General features: G+C 42.2%; 1 protein-coding gene across 1 annotated transcript; it reads left to right on the plus strand.

Annotated features, from left to right (window-relative positions):
• Positions 1-287: 287 nt before the first annotated feature.
• Positions 288-26,347, plus strand: Ckap2l (cytoskeleton associated protein 2 like). The gene is made up of 9 exons (XM_051183409.1): positions 288-393; positions 1,098-1,164; positions 3,258-3,309; positions 9,216-10,453; positions 13,532-13,748; positions 18,415-18,570; positions 22,399-22,459; positions 23,719-23,905; positions 25,422-26,347. Exons 1-9 carry the CDS (start codon positions 357-359, stop codon positions 25,645-25,647), a joined length of 2,241 nt encoding a protein of 746 aa, XP_051039366.1. The 5' UTR covers positions 288-356; the 3' UTR covers positions 25,648-26,347.
• Positions 26,348-27,239: the final 892 nt, after the last annotated feature.

Below are 27,239 nucleotides of genomic sequence, written 5' to 3' on the forward strand. Positions count from 1 at the left end.
GTCTAACTGTCATGACTGCCCTGAAGTGGTTACAATAAGCTCTACTTTTTTGCACGCCTGTCAGCTCTCGCCTCGCCCACCGGCTCCAGCCCAGGGACGCAGCAGCGGAAGTGACCCGGCCACTGGGCCGACCTTCTCGGAGACTGTCCCCGCCCCTCACGATCCTCCAATCGCAGAGCCTCGAGGAGGCCCGGGGCCCAACCGAAAGGCGCCCATTTCCCGTTGTCCCGCCATCTCTGCCTTCCGGTTGGCGAATTTCAAAGTCGCGGAACCAATGGGAGCGTGCGGACGCGCCCCGGGTTATCGGTCCAGAACAGGGCGCTTCTTTTGAAGACAGAAACTGTCACGGTAGAGTCATGGTGGGACCGGGCCCCGCTGCCAGCGCAGCCGCGGGTAAGTGTGGTCGCCAGCCTCCCGCAGAAGCTGCCGAGCCGCCCCCTGCCTGCTTCAGCCTGCCCCGGGCTCGGATAGGTTCAGGATGCTGGACCCGAGTCACACAGCCAGGAGCGACGGGCTCCGTGGCATTGCTGGTTGAGGCCGTTTCTGCCTCGGTCCGTGTCCCCGCACCTCTGCAGGTCGACTGATAAAATGTGCACCGTCTGGAGGTTGATTGATAAAATGTGGGCTGAGGCTTAAGGTGTTGTGGACCCTGGTATCTGTGACGGGCGTGCAGCCCTACCTAGCTCCTCGGAATGCCCCACCCCCCATGTCGCCTTCAAGATTCATATGGTGTCCCCTATGCATAGGGTGTAGTTCTGTACACCGTCCTAGGTGCTACTTACTCGTAGGTTAAAATAATATTGCTTTCAAATCCTGGCTTTGCTGCCTATTCGTGGGTAAGTTTAAGCATGTCATTTACCCTCCCGAACAGCAAAATACCTCATAGGATCGTTGTGTTATTGTAAACAGCCTAGTAGAGAGCTTGGCATCAAGATGACACCGTTGGTGTTATATTTATTTGAAAGCAAGCCTACTATGCTATGACTTTATCAAAGCCCAAATGGCTACAGGAAAGTATCTTATTTTAGGACTATAAAAGGGGCTGGTTAAAATCTCAAGTTAAGTTTCTGGTGTTCATTCATGCCCATGTTTTGCAGAAGAACGATGGAGAAAGCTCCAGGAGTACCTGGCAGCCAAGGGAAAGCTGAAGGACCCAAACACCAAGTGAGTTTACTACTCTATAGTTTTGTTTTGTTGCCCTGGTTGCTACTAGCAATGAGCAGTACCACCCCTTTTTCCGGTCTGTTTAACCTGCATGATGATCCTGTAATAACAAAAGAAATATTTCAGTCCAGGCATGACCAAAGAAAAAAAACCTGAGTCAGAGGCTGGTGGCTCATACCTTTATTCCCAGCAGTTGGGAGGCAGAGGCAGCAGATTTCAGTGAGCTCAAGGCCAGTCTGGTCTACAAATCGAGTTCCAGGACAGTTGGGAACACAGAGAAACCCTGTCTGGAAAAAAAAAGAAAAGAAAGAAACCTGGGCAGTGTCTTGTCTGTTGGCAGAGATGTAAGCATTGTTCTTTCCTAACAGCAAAGGAAGAAAGGCTCTACAGTATTACCTACAGCACTGGAAGCTTTCCTAGATCCTTCCTTTTTCTGGGAAAATTGGTTTCCAGCAAAGCAGTTTTTGACCAAAGAGGAAACTAGTTCCAGTGTTTGCTTACTAAAGCAAGAGTATTGGTTGTAGTCAGTCCACAATAGTGGCGCACCAACCTGGTGATGTCCTTTGATGTCCTCTTGACATATATTTGGGGTGGACAGAACATAACCCCTTTACCCTTTCCTCTTGTTGGCACTGCACCATCTTGCTTAGCATAGGTTTATTTTCCTCTATTTGGGTAACTCAGGTGTGTGTGTGTGTGTGTGTGTGTATGTGTGTGTGTGTGTGTCAGAGGGGAGTGTTGGGTGTCTTCCCCTATTCCCTTAAGACAGCATCTCCCAATGTCTGCAGTTCACTGTTTAAGTTAAGCAGGCTGGCCAGCACTCTCCTATGATCCACTCATCTGCACCGCTTGTACCCAGGGTTATAGGCACACTCACCATGCCTGATTTTTATATGGCTGCTGGAGATCTGAACTACGGTCCCCATGAGCATAGCAATGCTCTTACCCCTGAGCTATCTTCCTAGCCTGGGTGATTTTACCTTGGATTTTTCCTCGCCTCTACTTTCTTGATTAAATAAACCCAAGTCATTTTCTCAACAAATATTTAGTATCTATAATGTCTCTCCCTTTTCCTCCCCTCCTTCTGTTTCTTCTTCCTCCTTCCTCCTTCCTCTCTCCTCCTCCCCTTCCCTCTCCCATGAATGGAACCCAGGCCTGTCATATGCTATGCAACAAGCTGTTCTGCCATACATTCCCCAGGCCTGTCAATCCCTCAACACAGAAAGATGCAGAACTTGCTAAAGCAATCTCTGCCCTCCACAGCTTATGCTCATCAGTCTCTGTTTGACTTGGGTTTGGGTCTGTGGATACTAAGTCTTCTCAGTTCTGCTCTGTTCTATCTTTTGTTTCACTGGTCAGATTTCAACTTCATGTTGCACAAATACCTGAATCTGAAGATGTTCCAGCCCCTTAGATGAAATGCTGTGATGCTTATATGTAACCTATACATATCCTTTTATAGACTTGAAATCATCTGCAAGTTACTTATGATTCCCAGTACAATGGAAGTGCCCTGGAAATAGTTTGGTTTAGAGAATAATAAGGAGGGAAGGTCTACATGTTCGGTATGAATGCAGTTTTGTTTTTCACATTTTTTTAAATTAAAAGTTAAAATCATAAATGTGGAATTATGATGTGGAGACTTGATTATAACAAACCCCTTTCCTCTCTGAAAAAACACTAAAGGTATATAGAACAAGGAAGTTTTTTAGCAAAGCAGTTGACCATCTTCTCTCTCATGTCTGGCCCTCAATATTCAAGAATCAATTCTCACATAAGACTTAACTATGAAGAGGCCACATATATTTCATTAATGTTATTAGAATGCTACATTTGTACATAGGATAACCTTTAAAAGTAAAGTCATGAAAGTAATTGGTAAGAGTGGTTGTGGTCTTTGGGGAGGGGAATACAGGACCAAGGAAGGGAGAATAAGGATACATCTTATTAAATAATAATTTTGATTTATTTTACTCTACCCAGACATTCTGTTGTTTAAAATCCTAATCATAATGTTTTAATCACTGTTCTTTCCTAGCATTCCTGATTCTCCTTTCTGTACCAAGGATTAATTTTATTTTCATCTTTCACAGGCCTTATCTAAAAGCCAAGAATAACTGCCCCAAACCACCACCTTCCAAATATGTAAGTAAACAATCCTATAAGAAGGCTGCTTTATGATTTAACATTCAACCCAGAATGCTTTAGGGTAAAATAAAGTACTGAACCAAGAAGCCTAAGTCAGAATGTCTTGTGAAACTCGAAGACATAGGATACCCGTCTATCTTAGGGTTTTTATTTCTGTGAAGAGACACCATGACCATAGTGACTCTTATGAAGGAAAATATTTAATTGACATAGCTTAACATTTTCAGAGTTATACTCTATTATCATTATGTGACATGGCCTGTGGGCAGACATGGTGCTGGAGAAGAAGCTGAACATCCTACATCTTGACTTTCAGGCAACAGGAAGTGGCCTGAGGCACTGGTCGTGGTTTGAGTATATATGAGACCTTACAGCCCACCCCCACAGTGACACACTATCTCCAACAAGGCCACACCTACTAATAGTGCCACTCTCTTTGGGGGACATTTTCTTTCAAACCACCACACTGTCCTAGAAAAAATAGATGTGACTGTTAATGTTACTGTTGTTCCTATTTATATGTGAGAGATGGAATTCAAAAAGATAACGTGGCCTAATTATACACCCAGTAAGAGTCAAATCCTATTTCATTCTGGTAATAAATTATATTGAGTACATGGGCTACTTAAAGAATATATGAGTTTTTAGAAAATATTCTAGGAGTGTGTAAAGCCACTGAAGGATATACATTAATGTCTTTTCCATGACCCCTGTTCAATGAATGGTTGTTTTTATGTGCTTACGTCTTTTCCACTAAGGGTCCTCAGAATCAAGTGTAATCCCATCTTTACATCTCCCAGCACAGTCTAACACAGTGCCTTTTCTCATCAATCTTGATTCAAGCCATTCTTGCATCCTCTATGAGTTTTCTCTTATTTCAGATCCCTAGAGTGAGTGAAAGTAAATTTAGCTTAAAGCAACTATTCCTTCTTGTTCATGCATTGTTTTGTTTTTCACCTTGATCTGTCAGTTCTGAGATGGTTTAAAGGAATGAAGAAACAGGAGTGCTAACCTTAACCCAGCTTCCAGCTCCCTCCGTGTGCCTAGCCTTAGACAGCTCACTCTCTCTGTCAGATGACAGAGTTGAATTTATCTCTAAAATCTCTCTCTCGGTTCTAATGTTCCATTTTGAGTATAGATTTCTCTCTCACCAGAGTGACCAGTTCTACCACTTGTAATACTTTAGTCAGGTCTGGTCAATCTAAAGTTAAAATCTGAAAAATGTCCAAAAGAAACATTTGCAAGTCACATATCTTATGAGGATCTAATATCCTGGATATATGACTCTTACAGTCCAAACAATTAAAAGACAAATGACTCAATTTTGAAATGAGCAGAGTCTGAGTAGACATTTCTCAAAGATATCGAGGATAAGAAGAAATAAACCATCAGGAAAATAACCAATCAAAATGACAGTAAGGGGCAGGCCTGGTGGGACTGGCTGATAATCCCAGATCCAAGGAGAGGAGACTAAAAGCAGGAGAGTTGAAAATTCAAAGCCAGACTGAGCAATTTAGTAAGATCCTGCCTTAAAATAAAAAGCAAAAGTCAGTTTGGAGATATCGATCAGTAGAAAAATGCCTACCTGTCATGCTTCAGGCTCTTGGTTTAAAACATGCATGCACACATGCCCCCAAAACAACAATAACAAACAAACAAAACCATTGAGGTACTACATCATACTTATTAGAGAAGCTACATTGAAAAAGGCAGATAGTGTTGAGGATGTTGAAAAACTGGAACCTCCACACACTGTAGATACAAACATAACCCGATATAACTACTTTGGAGAAAGCTTTTACAGCTTCCTAAAAGGTAAGCATAGATTTACCAAATGATTCTGGAAATCTGTAGGTAGATTGAAAATATATGCTCACACAAAAACTGTACCCAATATTCATAGTAACAGTGTTTATATACCCCCAAATGGGATAGCAGCCCAGACGGTCACTTGTTATGTATGAGCATGTTTTTCCACCAGCCTGGTCCCACAGCCTCATCAGCCCCAAATAACACACAGAGACGTTGTATTAGATATAATGTTGTTGGCCAGTTACTAGCATTTCTTACTGGCTAGCTCTGTCTTAAATATTAATCCATTTTTATTAATCTAAGTGTTTCTAAGTAGTCTTATCTTACCAGAGAGAGGGCTGGGACCTCTTTGTTCTCTTGGTCCTACATGTTGAATCTCCTCCTACTCCTCCCAAATCCTCCTTGTCTCCTAGTCCCACCTATCTTGCTTTCCTGTTGGCCAACAGTGCTTTATTCATTAACCAGTATGAGAAACATATGGGAGACATCTCCCATCATCTGCTCTTTTCTGTCTAAAATAACATAGCAAAATATATAACACAATAGTTATCAAATAAGAACCACAGTTAACAATATTCAGTCCATTAACATTTAGCAAGATTTAAAGAAAATATTTTATTATCTATCCTATCTTTGTGAGTCTAACGTCCTATATGTAACTTATCTTTAATCTTAAATAAGGAAAACTATAACCATAACTGTCTGTCTTCAACTCTATCAAAGACCACAGAAGGATAACATATAAACTCTAGAAATGACAGAGACAATTCACTGCCTGGTCAATCATATTTCATCGTTAGCCTATAGGCCATAGTGTGCCTGGCAGACTCCTCAGCAAAGCAGGAAACTAAACTGTCTACCTGTATTCTTAGTTTATCAGTCACTTTTGTCTGTGTCCTGTAGAGTGTCTGACAGACTCTTCCATGAAGCAGGAACCCCACAACACTGTCCATCTTGTATCAGCAGTCACTTTCCTGTAGGTCCTGCATGTCCAGTTATACGGAATAAAATCAAACAGTCCAGACAAGAGTAATATCTTGCCCAAATGGCTAGTTTTGCCATATTGGAAGTAAACTCCATAATGAGTTTCTTCGATGTCCACCTTCCTTTCTGGTGTAGGTGGTGTTGTCAGGAGCAATTATGTTTCATTGTCAAGAAAAACCCTAAATCGTTTTAAATGCCATATTCTTTAGGTCTTTGAAAATTTTGAAGAATGTCTATTTATCTCAAATGCATCTCTGTATATCTTGAAAACCTAACTAACTTAACTCTAAATTTTGACTGTCATAGGTAACTATCTATAATCTATACTAAATTATACATTACATTTCTAAATGAACTATATAAACACAATACCTAAACAAGAAGAGAAATATGCATATCACAAAATTGACCTTAAATTTGTATCAATAAATGAAAATCCATTTCAAAACAAAGTATACATTTCTATATCATAATCCCCTTTTTACCTTTAAAAAGAGATTGGTTGTGGTCATTAACCATTTGTAATGACCCCATATAAATGAAAACAAACATTTATAGACAATATTGGGAATTTGGGCATTGTTCTTTTCAAATTGCTTTCTGCTGATAGGGGGTGTTGTCTTGGGGATCCTAAGAAGACTCAGAAGTCCTGGCTGTAGTGGTCTGTAAGGCTGTCTTGTACCAGCAATTTTGAATGTTGGATCATCTGGGACATTGTTTTAGGGGGTCTGGCCTGATCAAACCATGTTAGTCTGGAAGGAATCCACAAGTTTTTATTTTTTGTGGAAACAAAAATAGAAACTCTTCTCCTCAGTAACCTGTTCTTAGACTTAAATTTTGGAGTCAAAGTATTTTTAAAGTACATAAATTGGATTACTTTAGTGGCATTGAAATAGCAAGTGTGATTTAGTAGTTGTTTCTTCTTTAGCAATTGAGTAATTGAAAGACAACATCATAGCATACAACATCCCAACTCTTTGTGTGCTTTTTATATGTATATGGCCTTTTTATTATTTTTTTACTTTTATTTTTTTTTATTTTTTGATTTCTCTGTGTAACTTTGGCTACCCTGGGATTAACTCTGTATACCAGGTTCGCTTTGAAATCACAGAGATCTGCTTGCCTCTGCCTCCCAAGTCCTCCCGAGTGCTGGAATTAAAGGTGTGTGCCACCATATCCAGTTACTCTCACCTGCTGCTCATATACACCATTTGAATTGTTAGCAGTGCTTCTTAAAAGCGGTGTGATGTTTTGCTGTTTATGATGAGTCAGGAAATCTCCCTTAAAGGAGCCGCTCAAGTCTCTGTCTCTAGCAAAACAGCGCCCAACCAAGAAAAATATTGCTGCCAAGAAGACTTGCTTGTCTCTGTTTTTCCTTTTTTTCTTTCTTTCTTCCTTCCTTTCTTTCTTTCTTTCTTTCTTTCTTTTTTGTTTTTGTTTGTTTGTTTTGTTTTGTGTTTGCTTGTTTATTTGTTTCTAAAGCCTTCTTTTAAGCTTTTGTCAAGTTTTAAGTGAAAGTTCTCAGGTCCACGTTGTGGTGCCATTTTGTTATGAGCATGTTTTTCCAACCAGCCTGGTCCCATAGACTAATCAATGAATATGTAGAGCCATACAATGTAATATTATTCAACCCTAAGCAAGTAATGAAAGGCATATTTGGAAACAAGGTTTAGGAGAACCCTCTATACTTCATGCACATTTTTTTCCTAAGAGCATAAAATGTCTCTAAAAGGCTTTTTATGGTTTTTTTGTTTTGTTTTGTTTTGTTTCTAACAGTCTGGCGGAATAGCTCAGTTGGTAGATTGCCTGCTCAGCATGCATGAAGCTCTGAGCTTGACTCCAGCATCACATAAGCTAGGTGTGATAGCACATGCCTGTAATCCTAGCACTCTGAAGGAGGTGGGAGGATTAATAGTGTAAGCTCATCCCTGACTACATATCAAGTTCAAGGGTAGCCTAGGCTACATGAGACCTTTCAGAACGGAAGTAGTAAAGTGCTAATACATGGTACAGCATGAGTGATTCTTGAAAATGTTACTTGAGGATGGAAACGAAGAAAGCCAGAGGCATCCACACAACATTCAATGAATCCACCTGTTTTAACAGCTCCATCTGCAAAGGAATAGGGGGAAAGTTGCTCTCAGCGCTAAGACTGTGGAAAGAGGGAGATGGAGAATGACTACTAAGAAACCTTTCTGGGGTAATGAAAATCTTCTGGCACTCTATAAGGATGGGTGTACAACCTTATAAGTGTTCTAAAACCTACTGAACTGGAGGCTTTAAAACACTAAATTTTACTGCATGTTAATTAAATCTCAAATGTGTTAAATGTATAAGAGATATAAGGTATAAAAACACGTTTGAGCAACCATCGGTGGTGTCACATACCTTTAATCCCAGCACTCAGGACACAGAGGCAGGCAGATCTCTTTGAGTTCTAGGCCAGTCTGGTCTACAAAGCTACACAGAGAAACCCTGTCTGGAAAAATCTAAACACACACACACTTGAATGTTATTTATTTATTTGGGGTTTTTTTGAGATGGGGTTTCTCTGTGTTACAGCCCTGGCTGTTGTTCTAGAACTCACTCTGTAGCTCAGACTGGCCTCAAACTCACAGAGATCCTCCTGCCACTGCCTCCCAAGTGCCTAGCTATTGGCTGTTCAGCTTTTTATTACACCAATTACAGTAATACACAGAGTGCAGATACCCAACAACACTACCCTACCACAAGTTATTGTGTTACAATTTGATGGTGTATCTGGCCAGGCAGGTTAGGTGTATTCTTTATTGGAACATAATAGGAATTTTAAATTACTGATTGATGTAGGAAAATTCTTTTTTGAAACAATTTTTGTTGTTACTGGTTTTTGGGTTTTTTTGTTTGTTTGTTTGTTTGTTTGTTTGTTTTGATTTACTGAGTCTACCTAATCCTGTGAAGTTAAAAAGACTCTGGCTTACTTCTAACAAAAACTCAATTTCAAAAGTCACCTATACACAAAGGTAAGTCTTTATATTCCAGACTAATCTTTCTTAAATAATATCCTAAGATTGTTTTCTAGCATGTGCTTAAGGTTACTTTAGTGTATTTTTTCTTTGTGTTTTTAGACTCCTGGACCCAAAAAAGATATTTCCAGTAATGTTGTTTTGCCTGTCAAAACTACAAGGCCCATCAACATTAAACTCCAGACTAAAGCACCAGCTAATGTCACAGGGTCCCAGAAGCCACAGTCGGAGCCACCAAAGCTTCCAGGCAAAGGGCTCACTTCTAGATGTTTTTCTTCTAACGCAGACTATAAACAGTCCAGCAAGAGTCAGCAGCAGCACAGAACTGTGTCATCCACTACAGGACTGTTGAGGAAACCCGGGCAGGCCCCTGGTACCCAGAAATTGGAACCCAAAAAGCAGCAGCAAACACATCAAGGAAATGCTGAACATACCAATCCTGTAGCTGAGACCCATGTCGGAAACGAATCTTTGAAGGGCTTTCTAGATGAGGTGAACAAAGAGAACTTGCCCCAAACCTTGCTAGAACCTGGAAAGCCGGGTCCTGACTCACGTCCCACAAGTAAGCCAAACACTGGCTCCTGTAGCCAAACCCAGAAAAGTCTGGCTCCTAAACAAATCTTGAGCAAAAGTTCAGTTAACCGTACTGTTCTGAAAGACAGAGCTAACAAACCGTTTGTTAGAAACACACAAGTCAGCGCTCAACCAGTGAAGTCGCATCACCTCTCTACAGATGCAGATTCCCAACGACCCAGAGAAAAACCCCCTCGAACAGTTCCATCTCACTTCATTCCCGCCCATAAGACTCAGACATCAAAGAAGCCAGTGGCCAAGGACACACAGGACGAGAAGGTTAGCAGGTTTAAATGTGGAAGGCCAAAAGAAACTACAGTACAGTCACACCCTGCCACTGAACAGAAAGCAAAACATACTAAATCTGGTTCCCACCCCAGCTTGCTTCAGGAAAGACAGAACAACAGACATCCAGCCGTCAAGCAGGATCAAAAGACTGTGCAGCCTTGTCTTGGCCCCCGGACATCACACATTCTGCACAACTCAAGAGCCGTAAGCCAGAGGCCTAATTTGACAGCTGGCAATGTTATTCTAAGCACCCCTAGCATAAGAGCAAATAAGACCCATAACAATAAATGCAGTAACATCTTCCAACAAAAAGCACAGACTCTGGACTTGAAGTTCAAAAAGATTCTTCCCCAGAGCCAGTTTCTGAACAAGACTGCTCCCAAAACTCAAGCTGGCACGGCAGCCACAAGCAGGAAAGGAGCCCCGAGTGCTAGCCAGACTCATCCACGTGTTAAAAAGACAGAAGTACAGGATCGGAGGTACTTTGCTTTAATTCCAAGATAATGTAGCTTAAGATTTCTAGGCAAACTGATAATGGTTGGGGTTGGGACTGTAGCTCAATGACAAAGCACTTACCTAGCATGTGTGAGGCTCTAAATTCAAGCCCCATTAGCACCAACAGATAGACACATTTTCATATGTGCATGTACACTTAGCTGAGAAATAACTCCTGTGTGGTATCTAGCTAGAGCCTGAAAGGATATGAAGCTATGATAAATATTAACACTTAACAAAACTAGGTGATCCACAAATGTTTTCTAAGTCATTCCCTATAATTGTCTATCAACTTCTTTTGTAAAATTGGAAGTGGAGCAGAATAGAGTAGGAGTTGCTGATATAGGTTAGACACCCAAGAAATGTCCTGCAGAGACTAAAGAGCAACAGAACAGGCAGGCTCAAAGGAGCCAGAGCAGTGTGTTCACACAGCAAGGAAGGAAGCAATCAGTGACTAAGTTCGGCAGTTAGCAGAGAAGGAATGGAAGCTTCTATGAGCATGAGTAGGCCAGGCTGAAGAAGGTAAGCTGAACTAGGAGCCCTGGTCAGATGAGGCATGCTAGTGTTAGAAATTGGGGTCCCGAGTTGCTGGGGTTCAGTGTTGTACGTGGTACTTGAGGTGAGCCAAAGGATTTTGTCCTCTTTCTGCCCAAGACCAGTCACAGTCCCGGGATGCAAATGAACCTCCTTAGAATGCACTTGTCTGTCCCTGGGTGGAATAGATCGCAGACTCCTGACAAGAGTCAAAGAGACGTGTAAAATTAGATGGTGGCTAAAAAGTTGCCATAGAGTGGGAGCAGGGAACAGGATTTGGTCTGGGAACAGAACCTTCTGCCTTCTTAGAAAGCAAGTCCCTTGATGTGTGGTGGTGTGGATGAGCGGGTAGGGCCAGGGTGGCTGATTAAATAGGTTCGGGGAGTGCTTTCAGCAGTGATGTCTCAGGTGAAAAAAGAGGACTGTAGAAACAGAGTGTGAGTGACAGGCTGGCATCTGCTCCAGGACTCCCAGCCTGGGTCACATCTTTGCTATGTTGACAGTGTGTGGCATGTTGAAAGTGTCTGTTTACAGAAGGAGTAGAGGCTGTGGGAAGGGTTAGAGCCGTCCACTAGCTATCATTGTGCCAGGCTCAGGTGGGGAAGGAAGGCCGCCACTGCCTCTACCCTTACAGAGCTTATAGTTTGGAGTATATATGGGATGTATAGAGAAGCTAATCGTGACATTGGAAGTCCTAGGAGTATGGAAATTTTCCTTCATTGTGATTAGAAGGAGACTATGGAGATGGAGAATGCTAGGGACTGGAGGAAACAAAGATCGTGTGTCTCCGCTTTGATAGAGTCGGAGGAAACTGACAGTCAATAATTTTCATTTATTTATAATCATTGAATCCTGAAAAACACAAAGCCATAGAGACAAAAAGCAGATCAGTGATTCTCAGGGACTGGAGACTCACGGTAAGCTTGGCTCTCTGAAGAGATTTGGACCTATCATATCTTGATTATAAGTACAGTCAAATGATCTTGTATATTTGCACCCACAGAATCACACACTTTAGAAGAGAGTGTTTTACTGTACTGTCATTGGAATCTTGTGTGTGCCAGCCACTGTGCTAGGCACTGGACATCCAGTTCTACCTTCAAAGAGCTTGTGTCCTTGTGGTGGAGGCAGAATATGAGTACGATGATTAAATAAAACAGGATAATTGCAGATCATTGCTCCTCAAGTAAGAATCATTTGAACTGAGGACAGAAGATGCAAACCCTGAGGCAGAGGTGAGCCTGGATCAGGAAACTGAAAGGATACCAGAGCTCCTTGAGGATCATGAGGGAGAGGGCTGTGATGTGGAATTGGAAAGGGTGGCAGGACAGCCATAGAAAACATGGCTAATTTTATTTCAAGAGCAATGTGAAGTTGACACAGTCTACTTTATATTCTACTGATATATATGGGCAGGGGGTGACAAGAGTTAGAGCAGTTGCTTCACATTTGAGACAGAAGGTGACGTGTGACTTGGCATGGTGGTCATGTGGACAGAACCAATACTGAATCTGTACCGTGATATGTCAGACATAAGGAAAGCAACTACTCAAAGACATCTCCTGAGTTTAGGGCCTACTGTTTATCAAAATAAGGGGAATTAGGAAGAGATTTGGAGGCAAATATCAAGAACTTTGCTTGGCACCGTATTGAGCTAAAATGCCTGCTGGACAGTAAGTAAAAGGTCCGAATGAGGCAGTGGGTTTAACATGGTGTGGGCTCTATGGAGTGATCTGAAATCTAAAATGGGCATTTTCTGGTCATTGATGCACACCTGTGCTGTAGCAAAGCTAGAGTGCCTACATCTAAACACTTGGTGTCCACATCCACCTGCTGCCCTCCAAAATAATAGTCTGTTTGCTTAGAAGTAGGGATGGAGAGAATGTGAGTAGTGGTAGAAAGCCAGCACTGGGTCCTGGCACTGTCAGAAACCAATTAGTTAGGGAGAAGAGAACCTAAGATTAGTGATTAGTGAGGAAAGGGACTTGTGTGTGGTCAGAGCACTGAGGGACTGGGGCGAAGTGGGTTTCTATGAGCACCAAGATGCTGTTGAAGACAGCAAGGTGGCCAGAAGCTTTAGAGGGCAGAAATGGAATGCTGAGGCGTCTTAAGGGCAGGTGACGTCCAAGACAGCACACAAGGAAATGAAGACTTAGAGAAAAATAATGAAACATAATCAGAAGTCAGGTATTTAAAAACTGAAGCTCCAGCCAGTCCTCTGTAATGCTACCAGTTCTAAATGGTGTAGTTGGCCCTGTGTGCCATTGCCCGTTGTAGATTGTTCTGTCCTCCTGACCTTGTCTGCAGTGAAAGGTTTAGTTATACCCAGTCTCTGCCAGTCAGTCCTCTGTAATCCTACAAGTTCTAAGTGCCGTTGCCCATTGTAGATTGTTCTTCATTCTGTCCTCCTGACCTTGTCTGCGGTGGAAGGGTTAGTTATACCCAGTCTCTGCTTGTCATTTGTTTTAGAAACAGACAGGTTAGGAAGGAAAGAAAGAAAAAACTAACCCCCTCCCACTACTTTACAGGAAACAGCTGGAAGAATGGCAGAAATCTAAAGGGAAAACCTATAAGCGCCCTCCCATGAAATTGAAAGCAAAAAGAAAAATCATAGAGGAAATGAACATTTCATTCTGGAAGAGCATTGAAAGAGAAGAAGAGGAACAGGAAGAGAAGAAAGTTCAACTGGAGCTGTCCAGGAAAATTAACAACACTCTGACTGAATGTCTGAGGCTCATTGAAGAGGTAAGCGACAGGACAAAACTGCCCATCTGTGACCTGCAATCCGTCCTGGTGGTCAAGTTTCTCATAGAGCAGAGGAAATAGCCTTCACCTAGGCAGATGTGTTATGAGTAGTTCCCCCCCCCCCCCGCTGGCCTGGACCCACCTCAGCGCCAGCCCCAAATAATACACAGAGAGACGCTGTATTAGATATAATGCTGTTGGCCAGGTACTAGTTTCTTATTGGCTAGCTCTGTCTTAAGTATTAACCCATTTCTATTAATCTAAGTACTTCCACGTGGTCTTATCTTACCGGAGAATGGACAGAGACCTCTGTTCAGTCTCTACATGCTGACTCCTCCTTACTACTTCCTCAAATCCTCCTTGTCTCCTAGTCCCACCTATCTTGCTTTCCTATTGGCCAACAGTGCTTTATTCATTAACAAGTAAGAGAAACATATTTACAGAATGACATCTCCCATCACAGAAGTCTAGCCACTCTTCCAAATACAGAAGTATAGTGATAGTAGCAGCAGTAATACTGATGAATGTACTTAAATGGCAGCTCAGAGATGGAAGGGAACTGACCTAAGCCATTTGGCTCCAAAGGGAGCTTCTTCCAGGTGGCAGGGTCCTAAGAGTACACAGCATTTGGATTGAAATCTAAGTCAACACGCAAGCCTTTCTTTCAAATTGGAATTTCCTAAGTAGTTTTAGTTGGGGGCTGGTTTAAGATTTATTTTTATTTTATGTATGTGGGTGCTTTGCATGTATAGCTGCATCCCATGCATGCGTGGCCATGGAGGACAGGAGAGGGTATCAAATCACAAATGGCTGCCAGCCACAGTATGGGTGCTTGGAACCAAACCCTGGTCCTCCAGGAGAGCAGCTAGTGCTCTTAACCACTGAGCCATCTCTCCACCACCCCTAAGTACTTTTAGTAGCTAAAAATGGTATCTGGATTGTATATTGGAGTCTACAAATCAGGATAAAGTGGGTGGAAGACAAAAGGTCAGAAACTTAAGCAATTGCCTTAATGAAAATGTGTCAATAAAAATTGATATGCTTTAACCTCTTGCTAGAGAGTGAAAAAGTAAAAGTGTGTTCTGGTGGTGTTAGAATTGGGGAAATGGCATGGGGACCATTGTTTTAATATTTCTCACTGTGGTAAGCATTAGCTTATTTCTCCTTTGTGGAATTAAAATTCACAGGTCTGTTTACTTGATTTGCTTACTTCAAGGGGACCATTGTTTTAATATTTCTCACTGTGGTAATCATTAGCTATTTCTCCTTTGTGGAATTAAAATTCACAGGTCTGTTTGTTTACTTGATTTGCTTACTTACATGGATGCATTCTTCTGTGCATGGCATGGGGGTAGGTATACTTATGTGCACACATTCATGCAAAGGCTAAAGGACAGCCTCATCGTCATTCCTCGGGCACTGTCTTTTCTGTTTTGAGGGTAGGAATTGTTTTGGTTTGGTTTGGATTTTGTTGTTGTTGTTTGTTGTTTTGAGGGAGGGTCTCACAGGCCTAGAACTCCACAGTAGGCCAGGCTGGACGCTGACTGGCTAGTGAGCCCCAGGGATCTACTTGTCTACACCTCCCTGGTGCTGGGATTGCAAGCATGAACTTCCAGTCCTGGCCTTTGGTAGATTTCTGGCCATTGGGCAATGGCCTTCTATGTGCAGCACAGCACTTTTCTGACTGAACCTCCCACCCACACCATGTCTCCACCTTTAATGAGGGTAACAGACCACAAGAGCCCGAAATAGAGAGATATCAAATATTTATTGGGGAATACTCAAAATAAGGAGAAATCAAATATTTATTGGGGAACATTCACGAATAACAATAAGGTAGAGAGCCAAAGCAGTCTTCTGCCCTGAGGGTTCTGGAAGCTGCAGTCACTACACAAGAGGCCCAAAAAGACCCCTCCTCTTCCTTATAAGAGCTAACAGCTGCACACAGAAGCCACGCCTCTAAGGCCAATACCCAAAACTATTGGCGAAGTGAATTCCCACAGTACTCACCCAATCTTTTTTATTTGTTAGTTTGAGGCAGGGTTTCTCTGTGTAGCTTGGCTGTCCTGGAACTCACTCTGTAGACCAGGCTGGTTTGAACTCAGAGATCCACCTGCCCCTTCCTCGAGTGCTGGGATTAAAGGTCTGCTTCCTACCTTGTACCTTTTTAATATTAAAATAATTTCAAGAACTAATACAGATTAGTGGCCAGACCCCCATCCACCCCACCTTCCCCATCCCAACCTGCCCCCTGCAGGGGGTCACCCACCACTGCAGGCTGCCCTCCAGCTTTTGCATATGTGCATACAGTTAAAAGCTTAGATGGTTTAATCAGTCTTAGTTTCTTATAAATATGCTAAATACTATAAATTTGCCTCCTAATTTTTACCTTCTAATATCTGTCATATTTAATGCTCTTATCCGCCAAGGTCATATCACAAAAGCAGAATGCCTTTCTACAGTACACCACTTCATGTGTTCTATCTAGAGTTTTCCTGAACTTCATTGCTTGTGCATCGTTGATTACTTCACCTACATCAGGCCATCAGTGATCAGCTTGTGCTTCAGTCACTCCCACCCCGTGACTCTGCTTGTTCCTGTCCTGGAACCAGCCACCATCCTGAGGCTACCTAGTCACCAATTAATTCATTAGCGTGCAAAAGACTTTGGAGAGTCCAAGGATTTTAGGAGTTACATGCCAGAAAATGGAGGAAGACTCCATATGTAATTCAGTTATCACACGAGAAGAGGTGAACTTGACAGAAAATAGGACTCCAACTTCCACTAGGGTTACCACCCAACAAAAGCTGGTGTTTTAAGGACAAGAGGAGGGAGCCTGGGGCCATGGAGCTCAACCTTGAGCTCCCCTACCCCATGGTGCTCCTACCTCAGAAGGAGCTCAGTGTGGTGTAAAAGTGAATAAATGTAAGGGGTGGGGAGTGGCTGGAACCAGCTGCTGCCCCTGATGAGGGACCAGGGTGGCAAAAGCAGATGGAAAAGGCTCTGTCCGTGTCCTTCACTTGACAGTCTGCCTGGATTCTCTGTGCAGCAGGGCCCAGCCAGAGACAATGTTCTACAGGGTTCCAGCCCAGCATCAAGACAAAGCACAAAAGTGGTTCGCCGAGTAGCTGGCTGATACCCCACGTGTTCTCACTGCTTTCATTTGTTTTGAAATACTTAGAGTTGCTGTTTGGAGTTCTTTAACTCAAAGCTTACTTTAGAAGTGAATCTCGGCATTTCGTCCTTACAATGGCCTTTTCTTAATTTGTTAGTTTCTGACTGTGTTGTGGTTAGTGAAGTGGCCATCTCTAGATTGTTTTTGTCTTTGTTTATTGTTGTTTTTTTTTTTTCAATTATTGTTGTTGTTAGAGTTCATGTGTGAGATCTTTTTCATCTCTAGTTTTAAGTCCCTGGCCTGGCGTACTTTAGGGATGTATCACAGATGTATACAGACTAAGGCGCCACTCTAAACAGTGATCTCACCCTCCACAGTTAGTGATTGCTTGTGTATCCAAATTTACTCCAGACACTTGACTTTGTAATTCCACTCATTGGATTCTCCTGTGTTTGTCTTCTTTCATTTCTGTATTTAATATCATCTTCATGTTTCATAAAGAAAGCTATAAATTAATGAAACAAAATAACACATCAGAAGTGAATTCAAACATGTTTGCCAATGACGCTTGCAAACTTGGAGTCATTATGCTTAGAAAAGTACCGTTATTTTACCCCTCATACTTTGTTCATAGTTTGGGGAGAATTTCTGACTACAAGTTATTTTCTCTAAAAATGTTGAGGATCCTGTTCTATTTTCTTTCTTGCATCTGGAATTACTAATTTATTGAGTTTTTCCATCTGAGTCTAATTCCTCATAAGTTACCCCCTATTTCTCCTTCCTCTCTAGATGCTTTTCAGGTTATGTTTTTATTCTTGGTTTTCTACATGCATGCGCATACATGCCTACATAGATGCATAGATGCCAGTTAGCTTTCCAAGCACCTTCAGTGTAAACAGTTGTGAATCTACTAATTTTTTCCTTGTATGGCTCATTTGAGTATGTGTTCAGCTTTGTTCTCAACCTTCAAGAAATTCTTTTATATTGATTTTGAAATTAGTAAGCAATAGCTGTGACCTTTGTATGGAATCTAGCAGCATGAATCCCCAGTACACCCGCATGCACTCATACACCCTGCCCTGTGCATACCTCTGCTGCTCTTCATGCGTGCTGAGGTTAGTCACATGGAAAGTCAAACCTTGACTCACAGTTCACACTACTGTGAAGATGTGGCCTCCCCTAAAAATATTAAACCTGTTCTTTACCTTATGCTGTGGTAAATGTTTTTCTATCAAATCTGCCTTGCGTAGCTTTTAAATGTAAAGGTTAGTGTTAAAAATTATTAGCTGGGTATTGGTGGCTTCTGCCTTTAATCCCAGCTCTCGGGAGGTAGAGGCAGGCAGATCTCTGTGAGTTCAAGGCCAGCCTGGTCTACAAAGCTACACCCTGTGTCAGGGGAAAAAAATATTGAAATGTACAATTAATTGGGGACATTTTATGTATTTTTTATATATTTACTATATCAATAAAAATTGAAATTTTGACTTTAGAAAAATTAATCATCATACCTTCAAAGATAGAGTTAACCATTGCTTATATTTCCTTTTCCAGGGTGTATTTCCTAATGAAATATTTAACATCCTGTCCAGCATTCCAGAGGCTGAAAAATTTCCCAAGTTCTGGGTCTGCAAAGCAAAGTTATTGGCAAGTAAAGGCTCCTTTGATGCTATTGGACTGTATGAAGAGGCCATTAAAAACGGGGCAGCAGTGAGTATGTCTTGGATGGGTGACTTAAAATTCCCTTCCATGTGGGTTTTTGTTGTTTGCAGTAAGATGACTGTATAATGCAGTGTTAAACTTCCATTCATAGTGTTGAGAGAGGGTAATAGGGTAAATATGATCAAAGTACATTATATGCACATGTGGTGATATCACGGTGAAACCTGAAACCCATTATTTTGTACAATTAATACATACTAACAAAAACCTAATTCACATCATAAGGCTGTCAGACTCTGAAATAGAATATGTTCTTTATAATGTATCTATTAAATTATTTCTTAGACAGTAGGATTATACTTATACCAGTAGAATTTTTCTTGTCTTGTCAAATACCATACCTCATTTAACACTAACGTACAAAAATAAGCAGTTTAGGAAGTAAAAATGAAAGTTAGAATAGTATCAAGATGGGCTAGAGAGGTGGCTCAGTGGTTAAGAGCATTGGTGCTTTTCCAGAGGTCCTGAGTTCAATTCCTAGCAACCACATAGTGACTCACAACCATCTGAAATGAGATCTGGCGCCCTCTTGTGGCCTGCATGGATCCATGCAGGCAGAATACTGTGTACATAATAAATAAATCTTAAAAAAGAAAATAAAGAATAGAGACCAAATAGTTAGAAAGAACTTAAATTACGTTAAGTTCAGTGCATCACTAATCCAGAGTCCTTACTCACGTAGCTTACTAAATCTTTCTAAAAGCAAACAGAAACCACAAAGACTATATCAAATAGCCTAACTCCTTTCACTTAAATGTCCTTCTCCTCCCTTATTCCCGTCCGGTAGTGCCCATTTCCATGACTGTTCACAGAGTTGTCCATCCTCACAGTTTGGTCAGTTTCGCCCAGTTCTGAACTGACTCCGCTCTTACCTCTCTGCTTTCAGAAAGCATGCTTCTGTTGCTGAATTTGCTTTCAGACATAATTTGTGGACTTGCAGATGAGGACATAGCCATAACCTTCTTTTACACGTCCCCTGCCTCACACACACATGCCGACAGCCCTGCCTGTCCTAGGGACCTTTGCCATACGCCATGCCTTCACCAATGCCATGTGGAAATTCTGTCACTTTGGTGTCCATATTGTTACTCATATGTAAAAAATACATGGCTGGGCGGGAGGGATGGCTCATCGACTGTGAGCACTGACTGCTCTTCTATAGGACCGGGATTCAGTTCCCAACAACCACATGGCAGCCCACAACTCTCTATAATTCAAAGATTGGACACACACAAACACGCAGGCAAAACACCAATGCATATAAAATAAAAATAAGTAATTTTTTTTTTTTAAAGAAATACATGGCTGTGCTGAGCTGTGGGATATTTGCTGTGGTTGCTTTGCCTTTCAAACACGTCTTCTATTTTCCTAGAATTGATTAGTTCTTTATTTTGCCAAGCCTTAGTTTTCTGAGTAACTAATTATGTAACTAATTTTCATATTTTTGAATTTTCTGAACAATGTCAAGACTTCAGATAATGTTGATTTATTGATCTTAGTGACCCCTCGAGTTTGCCCCAGGTTGGTCAGGTAGCTCTCGGCTCCTGCTGCTCCAGCTGTCCTTCTGGCAGCTCTCCCTCACTAGCAGACACTACACACTTCCTGGGTAGGGGGTATCTCTTGTTTCCCGCATTGTCTGTTTCTTCTTCCCTAGTGCCCTCTCCCTGGTCTTACTGTTGTCGTAGTCTCCATTATTCATTGAAGGATTTATTCAGATGCTAGTGAAGTCGGTAGATCTGAAACGTGTATTAAAAGCTGTGGAGGCTGTGGAGAGAGCTCATTCTATAAAGTACCTGCTGAACAGGCATGAAGACCTGAGTTTGATCCCTAGCACCCACATGCAGTAGCCAGTCCTGGTGGCACATGCGTATATGCCCAGCATGGGTGAGGCAGAGGCAGGTGGATCCCTAGAGCTTTCTGACTGGCCCAGCCTAGCCTAATTGGTGACTCCCAGATCCTAGTGAAAGATGCTGTCTCAGAAAATATGGTGGATGGTTCTTGAGAAATGACAGAGGCTATGCATGCATATGTGCTCACACACATACATACATACATACATACATACATACATACATACGCACGCACTAAACGTGTATGCACACATATACACACATACACACACAAACTCTGGCCACATGTATGGGCTTCCAGTAGGGTGATCTGACTAGCTGCACTGGGTTAGAGAGCCCTCGATATTGATATCTTAGGTCTTTCTCCTTCAGCTGTCAGACTATCTAGGGATGTTCTGCCAGCCTCCTTCCAGTGAACTAGAAACTATGCTACCAGTGTTGATTTATCCCGTTTTCAAGTAGACGGCCACCATGCTGCACGGGGTCGGAGTATAAGGTAGAGTTGGAGGGAGGTCTGAGGTTCGGTTAGGTGGTGCAGAGGCCTCACTTCCTGTTCTTGAGTTTGGAAGCTCTGGGATTTTCCTTGGCCACGCTCGCAGCACAAGATTCAGCCTATTGGCTGTAGTCTCCCTCATTCCAGCTTCCAGAATCTTGTTGCTGTTTATTCTCTCCTGTACTTCTCTTTAACCCTTTACTCTCAGTAGAGTTTCAAGAGAGTTTAGAAATAAGTGTGGTTTTAGTCTACCATTTTTACAGAAGTCTACATAAATGCAAAATATGCTTCATGAAGTGGGGCTTACCCCTGTAATCCCAACACCTGAGTGGCTGAGGCAGGAGAATTGCCATGAGTTTGAGACTAGTCTGGTCTACATAGCCTGACTTAGGTTAGACTGCAGAGTATTACCTTGTCTTTAAAAAATTAAATAATAAAATATGTTTGATGTATGTATGTACACACATACACACACATATATATGTGTGTGTGTGTGTGTGTGTGTATTTCAGAAGCTTTCAGCATAACTTGTTTGGTTTGGGTTTGCTTGTTGTTTTGTTGGAGTGGGGTTTTTTTGTTTGTTTTGTTTTGTTAAGACAATGTGTGGTCTCACTTTGTAGACCAGGCTGGTCTGGAACTCAAAGATATGCCTGTTTTTACCTCCAGAGTATACTACCATGCTTGGTCAGGTAACCCCTTCCGTGTGTGTGTGTGTGTGTGTGTGTGTGTGTGTGTGTGTGTGTGTGTGTGTGTACTAATTTGATACAGAGTACCAAGTCAGGGAAAAACTTCCAAATATTCCCAGAAAAAAATAGCAGTTGACTTGTGGCATGCTCTGTGATGTGGTTTGCATGCTTTTCAATGCAATGGAGTTTTTTGTTTTGCTTTGCTTGGTTGATTTGTCCTGCTGTTAAGATACATTGACTAAAGAAAGGAGAGAAGGAAGTGGCCAGGGAAAGATACAGAAAAGACTAAAAGAAGACTGCATGATGGGACTTTGGGTAATAGTCTTCCTTGAATTTAATCTATGGTTCAAGCTTTCTGAAATAGACTACACACCTTTTATCATGAAAACAAGAATTAAACAGACAGCAACGGTACAGGATGCATTTTCTTCTATCTCTATAGCTAGCTTTATATCTTTAAACCAGAATCTTTATGTAGGAACACATCTTTAATGATATGATATAAATTAATGGGAAAAGAGAATTTGATTTAGAGAAATTTATTATAAACAGCTTTGAACACATCCCTTAATGAAATTGGGTATGCCATTTAATTAACATGTTCTGTTTCTTCGTTTTGCTCTTGAATCTTTAAAACTGAATCATCTTAAGTGTGTTTATCTCTGAATATGCAATTTAAAAAGAAAACATTTTTATTTCAGAAAACTTATTTGATGTTAAGCAAAGTTCTTAGCTCAGTTTTTCCATGAATGCCTTTAATACCAGTTGTTTATTTTGTTGCTTCCAGCCAATTCAAGAGCTAATGGAGGTTCTGAACATTTCGCCAGATCCAGGCAGAAGCACAGAGGGTATGGTTAATTTTGTGTTTGAACTCATTCCCTTTTGATGTGCAAGTTAAAACTCATTTTAGAACACGTAGGATACTGGTGGAATTGAGCCCCTGAAATACCTCCCACCTCTTGGTCTTCATGGCTTGGCCTTTTTAGCTATAATCATCTGCTGATTTATTTCTATAATTACAAGTAATTATATGCCCAACACTGAACAAAAGTTTCGTCCACCACAGCAGGCTGGACTAGTGTGTCCTGCTTTCCTGGAGTCCTCTGTGGTAAAACACAAATGACTATTGTCAACAGAGATGGAGACAAGTTGTGTGTCTAATCATCCCTAAGAGAGCGTCACTCATCTAAACTCGTGTTGTCTTTTAAGTTTCTCCCCGTACTTAGCTGTCACTGTCACTATTCGGAACCTTTAAAGAGTGGCTATGGGAGTAATTGACAAACTCAGTGACATGTTCAAGATAATTCTTATATGAGTGGGAAGGGAAAATGTGCTATATATCTTTAGGAAATAAAATGGGCTGTTGTTATCCTAGATGTCAAATATTTTCCTTTTTAAGAATAGATTTAAGGTGGCCTTGATGGCTCGTGTCTGTAATTCTGGCTAAGGATTGCCTTGATTCAAAGCCAGTCTGGGAAGGAGGGAGGAAGGGAGGGAGGGAGGGAGGAGGGGGAGAGAGAGAGAGAGAGAGAGAGAGAGAGAGAGAGGAGATTTAACTAAGGAGCATGAAGTCATGGAATAACAGCAAAGTAGCTAGTAATTTGAGGAACAGAGTAGAACTGTTGGATGGTGGGCTCAGAAGGAGACTATAGCTCAGATGTTTGCTCTCATGAGAGTGAATAAGCCATCAGAATGTGGTCAATGCTAAAAGGGAATCAAGGATCCATCTTCAGTTGGCAACAATGCCGGAAGGTGTCTGGAGGGCTGCTTAGTGAGGTGCCTGATGTCAAAGGGCATTGCAGTGGAGCATGGCGGGAAACAGGGGCACTAGGGAGCTGGAGGAGGGTAGCAGTGGGTAGATATGATCAATGTGCATTTTTAAAATGCACGAAAGTTTCAAAGAATAAAAAATTACTCTTTTTTAAAACGCAGCAAGAAAAAAAGAACATAGAGATGCCAGTTGGAGTCAAACCTCTTCATTTACTATACAGACTCCATGGGGACCACTGAAAAGTCGCTGTATATATTGTCTTCTTGTCTTACTGATTTTTAGTTTAATTATTAAATTGCATGCCTCTTACTTCCCTTCCTGGCCTTGTGTACACAGCCGTCACCTCGGACTCATCAGCTGCAGGAACTAATGTCACATCCGTGGAAGACCCAGCCAAGAAGGAGGATTCTGGGAAGCCATGTCTTCCTCTAGCAGAAAGGGAGCAGACGGTAGCAGCACCACAGATAACCGCAGCAGAATGGGATAACCCTGGTATCAAACTACAGATCGGCCCAGTGCCGAGGTAAGAAAACTCTAGCAGGCCTTTGATGGTTTCCTTTGCACACCCACCCAGAGAAGTAGTAGTTTATAGATAGCTCTGCCTTAGACCAGGGCCCCCACGATGTGGTGAAGAGGTTAGGTCAGTGATTAGTCTCACGGAGCTCTCATGACACTGCAAAGGGGATGAGGATCAGTGCTGCTAGGAGATCCAGGACCCATCTTCCATTGGCAAAGATGCCCAAATCTCGGCCTTGGGCATTCGGGAAGGGAGGGAGGGTGATAGAGGTTAGAGCCATTGACGGGCAAGCCCGGGTCTTTTCTGCATGTACCCCGCCCCCTCCTCCCGCCCTTGGAAGACATAACTGCTATGAAGTCAGTGCTGCAGAGCCAGGCCGGTGCTGGCGTGGGTCCACACCCCGCCCGCATCCAGTATCCAGTCCTACCTCTCCACTGTCATCTGTCCTGCCTGCCTGACACAGACACAAGCTGGAGGGCACTAACTCCCAAGTCAGTGGGAGAGAGAAGGGCGTGGCCAGTCCTGTGAGAACAGTGAGGATAGCTGAGTATGTTACTGTCAGAGACTGCTCGAGCTTTCTGTGTCCTAAGAGGTCATGGTCAAGGCAGAGCTGCACAGTCATTTAAGGCTATGTGCCAATGTCATTTCCAAAAAAAATAAGTTTAGTGTCTCTCCTCGCTACTCGTGGTTCTGAAAGGACTCTGCACAAGAGCACCAACTCAGCAGTTTTGTGTCTTCCTTTCCCTGGAAAGCACGGCTAGACTGACCCCTTAGCCATCATTGCCCCAGTACTATTGATCCATGGATGCATGAAGCGGTCAGTCGATCCAAAGCTCACACCACCTCACCCCTCACCCCACCCCCTTGGCTCCAGAGTTATTGTTATAAGCACTTTTTAGCAGATTCGCCTGCTAGTTCTGCATAAGCTAATGCAGTCAGTGATTTTTTGTGAATTTTAGATCAGTCCCACGTACAAAGGACCCTGGATGCACTGGGAAGTTTACGAGGAAGATTCCTGTCATTCCAGTTTCAATACATGGTTTGGCCTAGCATCTGAACAGATTTTGAGTAATTTATAGTTAACTCAAGAAGGACTCTTAGAAGTCACTAGTGCAATCAAGTTTGGTGTTAGGTCAGTTTCCTCAAACCTGAAAAAGTTTATGAGATAAACAAATAGCAGTTGTCAAGCAGTGACTTCAAATCAAAACCATTTCATGCTTCATAAAAGCCTAATGGTAACAGCATCCAGGAGCATGTGTGTGGCCACCATTCAGTACTTCCTGGGCCTCAGGGAAAGCCAGTGGAGGCAGAGAACTACTCGGGACCAGACTTGTCTCTGGTCAGCTCAAAGTGAAGTGTCAGTTACGCTTTGTTATGGAGTAATAAAGCGTAATGAAGAATGAATGAATAAATAAGTAAATAAGTAAGTAAAATAAAGTAATATAAAAATAAAGTATTAAAGAATAAAAGCAGAATGCTGCAGGAGCTGTCAAGGCTTAGAATGCACTCTTTTATCTCTTAGAATATGTGGTGTGCCGGAAATGCAAGACATGAAGCTTATCACTCCTGTGAGGCGCTCAGCAAGGATCGAGCGAGCAGTGGCCCGATACCCAGAAATGCTGCAGGAGCATGATGTCGTCGTGGCTTCTCTCAACGAGCTACTGGAAGTAGACAAAACAGAGTATTTTGTCTTCCGGGAAAATGAAGCTTTACCTGTGACACTTGGCTTTGAAATCCTTGAATCATGATCTTTTGATTTTTTTGTTTTTCAATGAAATTTTCTTCAGGGCTTGCAAGAGATAGGAAATGCCCTTGTCAAGATGGCCTGAAATAAATGTACACTGAGACACCATGATGCAGAGAGAGACTTGCATCTAAGGAAGTAATGCATGCGGTTTACTCTCAGATTGTATAGCCCACAAGAAAACTTTTGGTTCATGTGCTTTGTTCTATACTTTGTGATAGTTTTACAGCACATATAAGCTTCACAGTATCAAATGTTAATTTATCTTCAGTGTAGGGAAAAAACAAAAACCTGTACTTTGCTGATCTACTATAATTCTGTAGTTATTTCCTGTGCCCAGAGTTTGATGCTGTGATGTGACTGACCTTCCTCTTAGCATCCACCTTACCCTGATGGGCAGGTTCCTAGTGTGGGAAGATTTGAGATTGAAACCAGCTCACCAGGCAGATGGTCAAACCCGGCACATTAAGGAAAGTTAGGCCAGCCATGGCTTCACTCAGATCCCAGAGACATTCATGGAGTCCTCTGACTTCCATCACAGTGACCCCATAGACGAGGGTGACCCTTGTCCTCTCTGTGTGAGTTACCTCTAATGAAGAACAATCCAGAATTGGTGTGGCCACCCAGGCTTTTATTAGGTACAGCCCTCCTTTGCACATGTTCAGAAATATTTTAAGTAAAAACAAGAGTTGTGAGGCCAGCCCTTGCTGCATGTTGTTTTCTCTTTCAGGGGACTCGAGCCTGAAGAGCCGTGAGCCCCGGAGACTATGGCAAGGGTTTATCTTCTCCTTGGGCAACTGTTCTTAGAGAGGAAAACCAGAGTTGCTTTGTAAATGTAATGTATAGAAAGCCTAGTCAGCACATTTTAAATATCACCTTTGTTACTGTTATTACTAAGTAATATTGAAAATAAAAACTATTAAATACTTGTTCATTCCTGCTTGTTTATTCACTTTACTATACTGGTGGCTTAGCAAGAGACGTAGGGGTTTCTCAGGGAGGGTAAATACTGATACCCCAAGAACCTCATGGAGTATGGATCTGACTATCAGCCTCATGAGGAACTGGATTTTTGTTATGAGGGGAACTAGTTCAACTCTCAAGATCAGGCTTACAACACCAAGATTCCTAAAACTGCCCTAGAAAGCCTTCATGCCAGGAGATGTCCATCTATCAGTATGCAAGAAATCATGCAGCCAGCTTTAAGGGATATGTAGTGACCACAGGACTAGGGGAAGCATTAATATCAGCAAGCTAGAGTCTGGAGCAAGACCCCCAGGGAGGAAGGAACTCACCTTAAACCTCAGTCTCCAGCTTCAGTGGTCTCAGGTGTTCAGGGTGGAGCCTGCAGTGGCCCCTCTGCTAGAATGGCTCACTTACCTGTGCCCTCTCTGCAGGCCTGAGAATCAGCTTGATTCTACGATGGCTTCACTTCTCAAAACCATTGTTTGCTGCTGGCACAGTTTTGCCTTCTTCATCTGGTGGTCCCTCCCTGACACTGACAATATAGTGTAGGTTGAACTGGCTGTGTCTGATAATGTTTAGTTTTGAAAGGACTAATTGGAGGGTTTTCAAAGTCTGATCAAACTAAATGGA

Source organism: Phodopus roborovskii, unplaced genomic scaffold (genome assembly GCF_943737965.1).
Source record: "Phodopus roborovskii unplaced genomic scaffold, PHOROB, whole genome shotgun sequence".
NCBI classification, from domain to species: domain Eukaryota; kingdom Metazoa; phylum Chordata; class Mammalia; order Rodentia; family Cricetidae; genus Phodopus; species Phodopus roborovskii.

Coding starts and splice junctions, on each gene's coding strand:
- Ckap2l (XM_051183409.1), top strand. CDS start 357: ATGGTGGGACCGGGCCCCGCTGCCAGCGCAGCCGCGG. Junction 394..1,097: donor CGCTGCCAGCGCAGCCGCGG/GTAAGTGTGGTC, acceptor CATGTTTTGCAG/AAGAACGATGGAGAAAGCTC. Junction 1,165..3,257: donor CTGAAGGACCCAAACACCAA/GTGAGTTTACTA, acceptor CATCTTTCACAG/GCCTTATCTAAAAGCCAAGA.